Source organism: Hyaena hyaena, unplaced genomic scaffold (assembly GCF_003009895.1).
Source record: "Hyaena hyaena isolate Hyena2069 unplaced genomic scaffold, ASM300989v1 scaffold_1659, whole genome shotgun sequence".
NCBI classification, from domain to species: Eukaryota; Metazoa; Chordata; class Mammalia; order Carnivora; family Hyaenidae; genus Hyaena; species Hyaena hyaena.
The window spans coordinates 201534-214765 of record NW_024082286.1 but is presented as its reverse complement, the minus strand read 5'-3'; the positions used below and the strand labels follow the sequence as shown (position 1 = coordinate 214765).

Genomic DNA, 13232 nt, shown 5'->3' with positions numbered 1-13232 from the left:
CACTGAGGCCTTTCTTCCCAGGAAGCAGCTTTATTCACTCTAGCATGGATTCAGAGAGATAAAACCTAAAAGCCTGAGCACCAAGCACAGCAGGGCATAGCCTTTTATGCAATCTCTACTTTGTCTCCCATATATGGTGAAACATATAATCTGATTAGACACAGTCTAAATTACAGAGTCGTGTTAGAGCTAGGCATATGTGTATGGAGTTGATTGGGCCACTTTGCCTTTCTTTGTTCTGAGAAGGCCTCCATCACATTCCTTAGGGAGGGGCTCTACCTCTACTACAATATAAGCATGGGTTTATTTCTGGACTCTCTATTATGTTCTATTGATCTATGTGTCTATTTTTTTGTGCCAGTACCATAATGTTTTGATTATTACAGATTTGTAATCTATCCTGAAGATTACATTAGTGATTCAGTGTCTTCTGTGGTTCCATACAAATTTTAGGATTATTTATTCTAGTTCTGTGAAAAAATGTTGGTATTTTGATATGGATTGTACTAAATTGCAGATTTCTTGGGGTCATATGGACATTTTAACAATATTAATTCTTCTAATCCATGAGTATGGAATATTTTTCCATTTGTGTTATCTTCAGTTCTTTTCATCAATTTTGTATAGTTTTCAGAGTGCAGGTCTTTCACTTCCTTGATTATGTAAAGAACTTATACAGTTGTGAAAAGTAAGTGAGATGATTCTCAGAAATGCCAAATAAAAGCTGTGCTATCTAGTTAACAATAGGTTTACAAACTATTTGAAATACATACAAACCCCTCCTCTTCCCACAATGGAGTCCCAAACCTTTAGACACTTCACTTCCTGATTTTTCATCCCCTCTCCTTTAGGTAGGCTTTGCAATGAACATGCACCAAAGAACTGAAGTCTCTGTGTCACCTCAAAGAATGTAAATTTGTCCCAATCAGACTACTTTTTGGCTTTACATAGGCATAGGTGACTTCTGGGTAAGGCTGTAACCTCTGTAGTACTCAGCCAAAGAGGAATCAGGGGAGCGACTTCATGCTAGGAGATTAGTTGCCTGCTATAACCTCCCTGAGTGTTCCTGTCCATCAGGCACCCACTCTTGCAAGAACTTTGCTCAAAGCCTCACTTCACTATACTCCAAGTTTCTGCGTCCCTTCTTTGATTGGGTCAGTAGGATTATTTTTCACAACAGCTCAACACCAAAAAAGCAAATAATTCAATTAAAATAAGCAGAGGTCGTGAATAGACATTTTGCCAAAGAAGTCTTCCACATAGACAACAGATAACATGAAAAGATGTTCCACATCACTCATCAGAAAAATGCAAATCAAAACTACAAGGACATATTGGCTCATACTTGTCAGAATGGCTAAAATAAAAAGCACAGGAAATATTAAGTTTTGGCCAGGCTGTGGACAAAAAGGAACCCTCTTTCTCTGTTGGTGAGAATGCAAAGTGGTGTAGCATGGTGTCATACAGTATAGACATTCCTCAAAAAATTAAAAATAGAAGCACCATATAATTCAGTAATTCCACTACTGGGTAGTTACCTCCTCCTCCTAAAAATCCCCACTAAATCAAAAAGAAAGATAGTAATTCCACTACTGGATATTTACCCCCTAAAAAACAAAAAAAACTAATTTGAAAATGTTTATTGCAGCATTAATTACTTTAGCCAAGTTATGGGGGCAACCCAAATTTTCATCCATAGATGAATAGATAAAGAAGATATATATATGTTATATATATTATATATTATATTACATATATATTACATATTATATAATATATATATAATGAAATATTACTTAGTCATAAAAAGGAATGAAATCTTGTGATTTGCAACAACATGGATGGATCTAGAGAGTATTACGCTAAGTGAAATAAGTCAATCAGAAAAAGACAAATACCACATGATTTTACCCATGTGGAATCTAAGAAAGAAAAATAAATGAACAAAGTGACGTTTAAAAAAACACATGCTTTTAAATACAGAGAAAAAGCTGGTGGTTTCTAGCGGGGAAGTGGTGGGGTAAGGGTGAAAGAGATAAAGAGGATTAAGAGTACACTTATCTTGATAAGCACTGAGAAATGTATAGAATTGTTGAATCATTATATTGTACACCTACACATACAATATTATATATTGTATAACATTGTTATATATTGTGTAACTTGTTATATATTGTATAACATTGTATGTTAATTGTATGTTAATTATACTTTTTAAAAAATATAATTTACTGTCAAGTTGGCTAACATATAGTACATTCTTGGTTTTGGATTCCTGTGATTCATTGATTACATACAATACCTAGTGCTCATCCCAACAAGTGCCCTCCTCAATGCCCATCACCCATTTTCCCTTCTCCCCTGCCCCCCCATCAACCCTTAGATTGCATGTCAGTCATACTTTAATAAACAAAAGAATCAGGGAAATGGTTTGACTCAAGATTGGGAATATCAGAATCTCTGATATATTTACATATATCTAAATATTCATAACTATGTATCCAATTGCCTTAGAAAAAAATTTAAATTCAATGATGTCCATGGCATATGATAAAAACATAATTACACCAATGTATCCCATTTTGCATGCTCTTCTTATGAAATGATCTTGACACTCCAATGAGAGACACAAGCTATGTTCCCTCCACCTAAATATGGGCTGGCTTTAGTAACTCATTTTCAGTGATAAGAATGTGTTGGAAATGACAGAGTATGATTTACTTCTGAAGCCAGGTTGTGGACAGAAAAACAGACTTGTCTTCTCCTCCCCACTGCCCCTTCACCTTTGCCCTCCTTCTCCCCTCCTTCTGGTTCTTTCTTTTCTTTCATTCACATGTAAGTATTCCAATTTTCTTGAAATTGTCATGATATCATCTAGGGATGAAGAGAGATTAATGAGGATTCTTGGCTGTTCCAGCCTTTTGCTATTAAATTCTTCCAGCCCAGCCCCAGACCCTGGAGTAAGCCAGTAGTCAGATGACTCCAGTCCCTTCTCTGATGTTAAGTACAGCCAGGATTCAGGATGTCCCCACCAGATCCTAGAGGAAGAGAAACAAGCTATCTTTTCTGAGCACTGACTAAATTCCACAGTTGTGAGCAAAATAATGTTGGTTTAAGCTACTAAGTATGGAGTGATTTGCTATACAACACAGTAATCAAGCTGGAACAACATCTAACTTAAACAATTTTCTATATGATTAGTAACAATCTAATAAAACTAAGAAAACTCATCTCTACCCAGTGCTTATAGTTACCTTCCATTGTCCAAACTGTAAGTTTTGAGAGAAAAGTCTTCATAAGACCACCCTTACTTTGGACACTTCCAATGAACTCAGGGGTCCCCAGGACCTCCACCATTTTATAGCTGGCTATAAACTTGGGGGTCATCACAATCACCATTGCATTCAATAATGTACTAGACAAATTTACAAAGTTCAAAAAAGGACTAAACTCAGATTTAAAGTTTTATTATAACAAAAAGATAAAGATTAAAATAGCAGAAGTAGGATGTGCATTGAGCAGAGTCCAGGAAGGGTTCAAACCTTGAAGTTTTTGGTTGTCTTCTCCCTGTGGAGTCATGGATGGGTGCTAGCTACTCTTGGTCACCATTTGTTACTACACAGTGTTATGCCAACCAGAGATGCTCATTTGGTCTTTTGGTGTCCAGAATTGTTGTTGGGGCTTGATTACATACTGCTCACATGGTGACTTTTATTCTCCTGTCCCTCCAGAAAGTCAAGCTATACCTTTAGTCTTCAGTTCTTGTTGTGGTCAGAACTGACATGATGTGAGCCAACGCCCCAATTGTCAATCACACTAATAGACTGTCCAGTGGCCAAAGCTCCCAGGCAAATTGAAGACAGGACATTCTAGGGATTTAGAGATTACCATCCAGGAATTGGAAACTTCCAGGTTGTGCATCATGCATCCTCAGTGATGTGAGATATACAGATTTATTTATTTCTATGTAATTATATTATTTATTATTTATCTTTTCTCCATGTATGTGGGCATTTGTATTGATGCTATTCTGCTAAAATAAGCTGTCTATATCTGTAATTACCTTCATTTTTTGCAACATTTTATAATACCTTTTAATTCTAGTATGGTAGGGGTCCATGGTTATATCATTTTCAAATATTTGTTGTTTCACTTAATTTCAGAATTATTTTTTCAAGATTCTAATAATGAATCATTGAAATTTGTTTGGATTAGCCTTGATTTTATGAATTCATTGGTAGAGAAGGTATGGCCTTCAAATATTGTTGGGTTTTGGTTTTTATTAACACAAGAAAACAAAACCATGTAAGATCTCATAAGCTAGGATACATAATTAGTTCATACTTAAAAGAATTTAAGAAATTTTTATTGTTTATTCCTTTTTTGAGAGAGAGAGACATAGTGTATGAGCAGGAGAGGGGCAGAGACAGAGAGGGAGGCACAGAATCTGAAGCAGCCTCCAGGTTCTGAACTATCAGGACAGAGCCCAATGCAGGGGCTCGAACTCATGAACTGTGAGATCATGACCTGAGCTGAAGTCAGATGTTGAACCGACTGAGCTACCCAGGCATCTTCCAAAAGAACTTATGTTGTTTGCTTATTCACTAACTTATTCATATATTTGAGGCTTCTAATCTGCCCACTAATGCCAAACTTGATGCTAGTGACCAAGATAAAGGATTTTGAAAGAAATCAGACCAGCACCATTCTCCATGAGTAGTGTGATTATCCAAAGAGCAAGCTTAAAAGTTGTGACTGAGAAGACGAGGACTCTGTGCAATACTATGGCAGCACTTGATAAGGCACTCTACAAGAAGAGATTCTTTAGAAGTTCTGTGCAGGGAATTCACAGGACCCTGGATGTAAAAGTGAGAAAGCAGGGCGAGGAAGAAAGGATTGTTTCTGGTTGCTCCCTGTCACTATCATCCATCAGGCTCTCGCTGGGACAGTGAGGAAAGAATGACTGAGCCCATAACGTCACCAGGGTGCTAGAGCACAGCTTATGGCAGGGGAAGCTGTGTGGATGTGACTGAGCAGGCACCTCCGTGCTCGCCTGCTTTGGTTGATGATCCTTTCTGTTGATGTATTGACTGGCCAGGCCCTTCATTCTGCCACTCCTTCCCTCAGCCACTGTTTCCCTCTTGCTGACGCCTGACGTTGACCAAGTCTCTCTACAAGGCCTGCCTGAGGCAGAACTTGCACTACCATTTAGACATCACAATTTAGAATCCAGCCCTCTGAAGCTCACTGCTGAACTCTTTCATGACTTTGAGAGTGTTTGGTTCTGTCTTGTGCGTTCTGCAATGGATGTAGTAGATGATTTTGGACAAATTTTCTTCCTCTGACCTCTTGAAAAAGAAATATGCTACATCTTGGCCTAGAAGTTGAGGGGATGCTAGGATATGAGAAATGGGATTGCACAAAATACCCTGGGGGGGACGTCTAGTATAAAACATTGGCCTAGGAAACAAGTTAGAGTAAAAAGCCTGAAAGACATAAGGATGAATGGAGCTAGGGCTACTAACATGACTTAATCAGGGTGTCCAACAACAGGAGCCGTGCCTCTGATGTCTTTAGGAACATGACTACCCCAGCCAGGGAGTAAAGTCCTATCAGGCTCCCACACTTACATGTATCTGGAAAAGAGAGCCTTTGGGATACAAGCGACTAGGCTCTCATCTAATTCCAGATTCAGCTATAACTTCATCCTCTCTTCTCAGGCTCCTCCAGGACTGCCAAAGACTGGACATGCTCAGACTGCTAGGGTCAACCAGCCTCATCTCCTGGGAGCTTAGGGAAACCTCCAGGGTCAAGTTTATACATAATAGCAGTGGTGCCTTGAGAGTATGCCTTGGGGGAAGGAGGGAGTACCAAAGAGCTAATTCTAGGCACCCAGGGGGACCTTTCCTTAGGTTAGATAAAGGGCCATATCATGGATTGTGGGTACCGAGAGTGAGAAGTGGAGACATGTAGGGCACAGAGTGTGTTCCCCAGGAGCCCCATAGATGTATGTGTAGACATAGCTACGTACATAGCTACGTACAGCTGCACATACTCTGCACATACTCTCACACACACACACACATGAAGAAGGTGTCCAGGACCAGCTTCCCACACTCTGACTGCCTCCTATTCTGGTAAGTGGTTCCAGGTGAGGTGGCTTCACAGCTCCATCCTCAGATGCCCAGAGCCCTGTCACCTGATTCATTTTTGGTCCTCACTGAACAGCTCTCTTTTGTTGACCTGTTTCATCTTAGGTGGACTGAGAGTGGTTTTGAATACTCTGTCATAGTTCTTGGTATTTCTATCCATGTTTGTCTCACAGACTTTAGGTTGCATTCTTTAAATGGATACACATGCAAACCTATACATAATATATTTTGATGAATACAATGGCTTGTGTGTGAATAATGATTCAGTTCATCATTAATGAAACATCAAAGTGAAATATGTATTTGTCAGATGTTAATGTGGTTACACCACATTATTATAGCTCTAACACTATAGCATTGTACTATACTACATGACATATATTAGCCTGATTCCAGAATCATTTTTGAGTGTCTACGTATTCCACCTTTTGTTTTCCATTTTCATACCCTTGAGTCTTTTGAAACTTAAGGCTCATGGAGTTGTGTTTGTTTGTTTGTTTGTTTGTTTGTTTTTACTGTGCTTCTCAGGTATGTCCCCAAAGAATCACCATGACTGTTTGCAATGCCTCCCTGGGTCATCCATCTTTCTTCATTCTCCAAGGCATTCCTGGGATGGAAGACAAGCACAGATGGATCTCTATCCCCTTCTCTTCCATGTACTTCATCACCATCCTTGGGAACTGCACCATCATCTTCATCATCTGCACAGAGCGCTCCCTGCATAAGCCCATGTTCCTGCTCCTCTGCATGTTGGCCCTCACAGACCTGGGCATGTCCACCACCACCATTCCCAAGGTGCTGTGCATCTTCTGGTTTGGCCAGAGTGAGATCAGCTATGTGGGCTGTCTGGTCCAAATGTTCTTCATCCACTCCATATCTGCCTTGCAGTCAGCCATCTTGATGACCATGGCCTTTGACCGCTATGTGGCCATCTGCGAGCCTCTGCGCTATGCCACCATCCTTTCCAATAGTCGCATTGGGCTCATTGGCCTAGTGAGTTTAGTGAGAGCCATCCTTTTCATTCTGCCCATGCCTGTCTTCCTCCAGAAGATGCCCTTTCATGTAAATCATGTCATTCCCACCACCTACTGTGAGCACATGGCTGTGGTGAAGATGGTGTGTGTGGACACCACGATCAACAGGATATATGGTCTGGTGGTGGCCTTGTTGGTTGCCGGGCTGGACATCTCAGCTATTGCATCATCGTATGTGCTTATCATCCGGGCTGTACTGCGACTGTCTTCTAAGGAAGCCCACCACAAAGCAGTCAACACCTGCACCACACACATTTGTGTCATGCTTCTGTATTACACTCCTCCTCTGTTCTCTTTTCTTACTCACCGCTTTGGTAGGGGAATTCCACCCCATGTACACACCATTCTTGGAAACCTCTACTTCCTTGTCCCTCCAATGCTCAACCCTATTATTTATGCAGTGAAAACCAAGGAGTTTAGGGACAAATTGACCAAATATGGGTGCAGGAAGAAGGAGCCTATAACCATTACTTTTAGTCAGAAAAGCTTCTGAGAATCCTGCTACTGGTTAGTTAAAAAATCTGTTTTATACTGGATACCTTTGAATACAGAGCTCTGTAAGGCAATTTCTGTGGGTGCCCAGGACAACGTCCTGAACAGGTACTCCTGGCAGCTTTGGAGCTCAGGTCTTGTGACGAGATGTGGGAATTCATTAAATTCAGATGATATTGTTTCTTACTCTAGACAGTTATTGTAGATATAATGGTGAATATTATAAGTTGCATGAAACTTGAAACTGGAAAGATTCTAGTGTTGTTCATTATATTGTAAGACTAATATATGTACAACTAATATTATATTGTACAACTAATATATGAGGCAGATTCGGTAAAAATGATGCCTATAGTTAAAACCACAGGCCACTATGTATGTGAGACTCTTACAATAGTTTAACAGGAGGGAAAGAAATTAAACTTCTCCAGAGTGTTGTGCCTGCTATAGAAATAATAACAAATGTTTCCAATATGTTCCATTACAAGGGCTAGAACATTTCAAACTTGAAAGGGCACAGCCTTCAGGAGAAAAGAAAATGAGGATTGACTAGGAAGTGCCTTTTCTATGAATAGAAGAAACAGGACAGTAGGATTGAGGAAGAGTCCTGCCTGTCCGGAAGGAGGGCCATGCTCAGAGAGTTAATCCTCCACCAAATGTAAACACAATTCAAACCAAACCAAAACCACTCAGCACAGTGTCTTTTGATTAGTATTCTAAATGACAAATAAGTAGCAGAGAGTGAACAGGTCTGAGACATCCATTAGCCTGAGGAGTTGTGGTAACAGGAGGGTTATTTTTTTGCTGAGCTCTGAGAGTGATTTTCTTTCTTCCTTTCTTCCTTTCTTCCTTTCTTTCTTTCTTTCTTTCTTTCTTTCTTTCTTTCTTTCTTTCTTTCTTTCTTTCTTTCTTTCTTTCTTTCTTCTTTCTCTCTTTCTTTCTTTCTTTTTTTTGAGAGTGATTTTCTTTAATCTGATTTGAATGGATGTGAGGTACAGGAGGGAGTCCACATGCTGTAAATATACTTTTGTATTTTGGTGAGATATTTTGTAAACATGAGAAATCTTTTTTTAAGTTTATTTATTTTGAGAGAGAGAGAGAGAGAGAGAGAGAGAGAGAATCCCAAGCAGGCTCCACGCTGTCAGCACATAGCTTGATAAGGAGCTCCATCTCACGAACTGTGAGATCATGACCCGAGTCAAAACCAAGAATTGGCTGCTTAGCCAACTGAGCCACACAGGTGCCCTGAGAAGTCTTTTTTTTTAATGAAATAATAGGCTAAAACTTACTAATGTCTTAACACAAGACATCTTGGGAGAATGTGCTGGGGACACTGGCAACAGCAGCTGATTCTGGGAAAATTTGAGGAACTGGAAGTCAGAGAAGCCGCCAGAAGGATGCCTGACTGTCTGCCTTTCTCACTGGTTTTTTTCCATCTTCACAAGTGTATTAATTTATGGTTGATTGTTTTTACTGCAGGATGACCTTGATTTCTCTCTTGTGGACTTGCTGTAAATGTGACAGAGGACACACATGTTAACTGCCTAGTTTTCTTTCACCTCTATAGAATGATACCTAGTCATGAAAAACTTAGAAAAACATTTATATGTTTGATATTTTAGTCAAGTATCAAGCACTTTCTTCTTTCTATCAGGCATTTGGAATTTGAATAAAGGCTTAACTATCCTTATCACTTAACTATCCTTATCTCAAGTTTTGGAGAACTTGAGGTGTGAGATGTCCTGTCAAATAAATAAATTATAAATATTTGTATAAATGATTTATAATGATTTTATAAATAAAGTCTTTCTCAGAAACTATGAGGGATGCAACACCTCTGAGTGGAGTCCCAGGTGTTAGGGCAGGAGAATTTTAAGCTTGGGAAAGGTAACCCGGGTGCCCCCAGAAAGCAGGGCCTATGACAAAGCTTGCATATTGGAGTTTATTTAGGAACATGATCACAGGGAGTGGGTGTGCCAAATGGGTGGAGTGAAACCAAGAAAGAAGAAAAGACAGTACAGGGATTTTTCATCCAGTTGTACAGGGTTAGTGGAGACTGCTCTCCATCCTGTGGGGACCCATTAAAGAGTCTTAGGAAATGCATTTCAGAATTACTCTCCCTGAGAGAGAAGATTCTGCCCTATGGCTCCTGTGGGGCTCCTCTCCTCAACCCCTCTGCTTCTGGGTTGTGTACCTACAACAGCAGAACCAGTGGCTGGGTGTCCCATGCCATGGAGTTGGGGAAGCCCATGGCAAAGAGCTCCAGCTACTGGGTGTGACCTGATGTCCACTCCCCGATTACACCTGCATGGAACTGGTCATAGCACCAGAGGCTAAATCAAAAGTGTGACCCAGCATGTTAGGAAGTGGCGTGGGGATTACCTGCTGAAACAGTCTGCATGACCAAGGCCTCACAGTAGGCTGTGGATTTGAGATTAACAGGCTCACTTCTTGAGCCCATCCAACAGAATTATTATTTTAATTTTCTAATTTTTAGAAACAAAATCATCTATCTTTATTATGATAATTCAATATCCACAATTATAGCTAACTCAGGCAACCTTAGCAGATATTGTCTAAAAGTATTCTCAAATGTATGTTAACTAAATGGAATTAAAATAACTTAGAAATGAATAAGAAAATAAAAATATTCCTTAAATATATTTAAAAGAGCTCCTAGAGATGTACATGGTTCTCCTCAATCCTTATTTTTCTCTGAGTTTTCTTTTTCACACAGAAGTGGATGAGAATATTATTTATGTTTGGTATTGTATTTTCTGTTGTTGCTGTTAAAATAATACATGCACTTGGAAAAGCAATCAAATGCTGTAGGATACACAAAGGGATGTAAAATCGTTTTTCTACTTCTACGTGATCCCAGTCCCTGAAGTCAACCTCTTAAACATGTGTTATGTGTACTCATAATTGTCTTATCTATTTAAAATATCAATGCATATAAACAAGCATGTGGTTATAGTTCCCACTCTCACAATTGGGACACTCCTGTCCATATTCCTAGACATTTACTTAGCTTTGATATTTTACTTCCAGCAATTTTTTTTCTTAATTTCTCCCTGTTGCCAGTTGTGAATTATCTTCCTACTTCTTGACATGGATCAAGGGCATTTTCTTTTTCTTTTTTAAAAATTTTATTATTATTATTATTATTAGGTTTATTTATTTGTTATTTTGAGAGAGAGAGAGAGAGAGAGGAAACAAGCAGGGGAGGGGCAGAGAGAGAGAGGGAGACAGAATCCCAAGAAGGCTCTACACTCTCAGCACAGAGGCTGTCACAAGGCTCGAACCAACCAACCATGAGATCATGACCTGAACCTAGACTAAGAGTTAGATGCTCGGGGCGCCTGGGTGGCTTAGTCGGTTAAGCGTCCGACTTTCGCTTAGGTCATGTAGGTCATGACCTCGCGGTTCGTCGGTTCGAGCCCCGCGTCGGTCTCTGTGCTGACTGCCACCTCAGAGCCTGGAGCCTGTTTCAGTCTGTGACTCCCTCTCTCTCTGACCCTCCCCTGCTCACGCTGTCTCTCTCTCTCCTAGCAATAAATAAAACATTAAAAAAAAAAAAAAAAGAGATGCTCAACCAACCAAGCCACCTAGACTCTCCATATTTTCTTTTTTTGACTCATTCAGTCCTGGATGTTTCTCCTTTATTTCTTTGGTAAATCACACTTTCTTCCCCATGTGCAGTCTTCTCCAACACAAATGTAGCAAAACAGACTGAGGAAAAATGAAAAAATAAAGGCAAATGAAGCTGGCAGTGCCCCCTCCCTTCGCTCACTATGTCCCCAGTCACTGTCTTGGAGGTCTGGGAGAGACCATGTTTCCTCTCTCACTACAGGGCTCGTTTTCCTAAAGTACTTTCTACATTTTCCTTCAGTTGTGAATGCATCCCATATTGAGCTCATGCTCCATTTTCATAGAAGCACCACTACAACCCTCTTCTGAGTGTCTTCCATGTGTGCAGAAGAGAGGTCATTGGGAGAAACTTGGTGGTATTCTTTTATTCTCATCTGTAGTGTCAAATGTGGCTTTGTGAGCTTAAGTAGTTTGTATTTTTAAATAGCTTATTTCTGCTTGTGTGATACAAAATTCTATACTATGAGGTTGATTATGCTTTTCCCAAACACACCTACTATCAGTTTACAATGGGTTTTGTGGTGTGTTCTTTTCTGTCTCTACTTAAAGTACCACTGCTTTGAAGTTCTGTTCTTCAAACGTTAGTCATGTGGCTATTGTAATAGATCAATACACCTGAGAATAGGCTAGCATCTTCACAAACTCTTAGCTTTATTGACTTCACATTAGCAAACCAAAGATATTTATTTGCTAAGTGTCTCTTGTTGCATTTTGCCTTATTGTTTTTAAAATATCATATTTTTGGGTCTTGGAGTCTTACATGTCAGTAATTGTATAAAACATGTCACTACTCGATTCTGTGGCAATGATGTCTGTATATATATAAGTTGACAGAGAGAGAGATTTATACATTTATATATATGCAAGAGCACACACACACACATATATATGTATATCTGTATATACACATAAACGTGAAAGACTGATACCTTGAATATGTGAGGGCCTTGTTTCCAGTTGTCAGTACTTCAGCTTTTGATGGACATTGCTTGCTTGTTTGTTTGTTTAAGCTAATAAAGCTCGATGCAAAAAAAAAAAAATAGTGCTGTTACTGTTTTAGGGATTATTAGGAAGTTCTCAGTGTTTAAAATTTTTTTAATGTTTTATTTATTTCTGAGAGAGAGAGAGAGAGAGAGAGAGAGGCAGCGTGAGCAGGGGAGGGTCAGAGAGAGAGGAAGATACAGAATCTGAAACAGGCTCCAGGCACTGAGCCGGCTGTCAGCACAGAGCCCGATGCAAACTCACGAACCATGAGATCATGACTTGAGCCAAAGTTGGACACTTCAACTACTGAGCCACCCAGGCCCCCGGAAGGTCTCAGTGTTTATATCCTATAGTTCTATGGAAGAAGTTACAGATTTGATACACACATACACACACACACACACACACACACACACACTGGCTATTGTTGGTAAGGCTACTATAAACACTGGGGTGCTTATATCCCTTCAAATTTGTAATTTTGTATCTTTTGGGTAAATACTTGGTAGTGCAATTGCTGGATCATAGGGTAGTTCTACTTTTAGTTTCTTGAAGAACCTCCATACTGATTTCCAGAGTGGCTGCACCAACAGTGCAGAAGAGATCCTCTTTCTCCACATCCTTGCCAACATCTGTTGTTGCCTGAGTTGTTAATGATAGCCATTCTGACAGGTATGAGGTGATTTCTCGTTGTTGTGATTTGTATTTCCCTGATGTTGAGCATCTTTTCATGTGTCAGCTGGCCATCTGGATGTCTGCTTTGGAGAAGTGTTTATTCATGTCTTTTGCCCATTTCTTCACTGGATTATTTGATTTTTGAGGGGTTAAATTTGATAAGTTCCTTATTGATTTTGGATATTAACCCTTTATCTCACATGTCATTTGCAAATATCTTCTCCCATTCCATCAGTTGCCTTTT

General features: G+C 39.6%; 1 protein-coding gene across 1 annotated transcript; it reads left to right on the top strand.

Moving 5' to 3' along the window:
* Nucleotides 1-6701: 6701 nt before the first annotated feature.
* On the top strand, nucleotides 6702-7679 carry LOC120226316 (olfactory receptor 52M1-like). Its single transcript, XM_039224508.1, has one exon. The coding sequence runs from the start codon at nucleotides 6702-6704 to the stop codon at nucleotides 7677-7679; it is 978 nt and encodes a 325-aa protein (XP_039080439.1).
* Nucleotides 7680-13232: the final 5553 nt, after the last annotated feature.

Excerpts from the sequence above, each read along its gene's own strand:
- LOC120226316 (XM_039224508.1), top strand. The coding sequence starts at position 6,702 with ATGACTGTTTGCAATGCCTCCCTGGGTCATCCATCTTTCTTCATTCTC.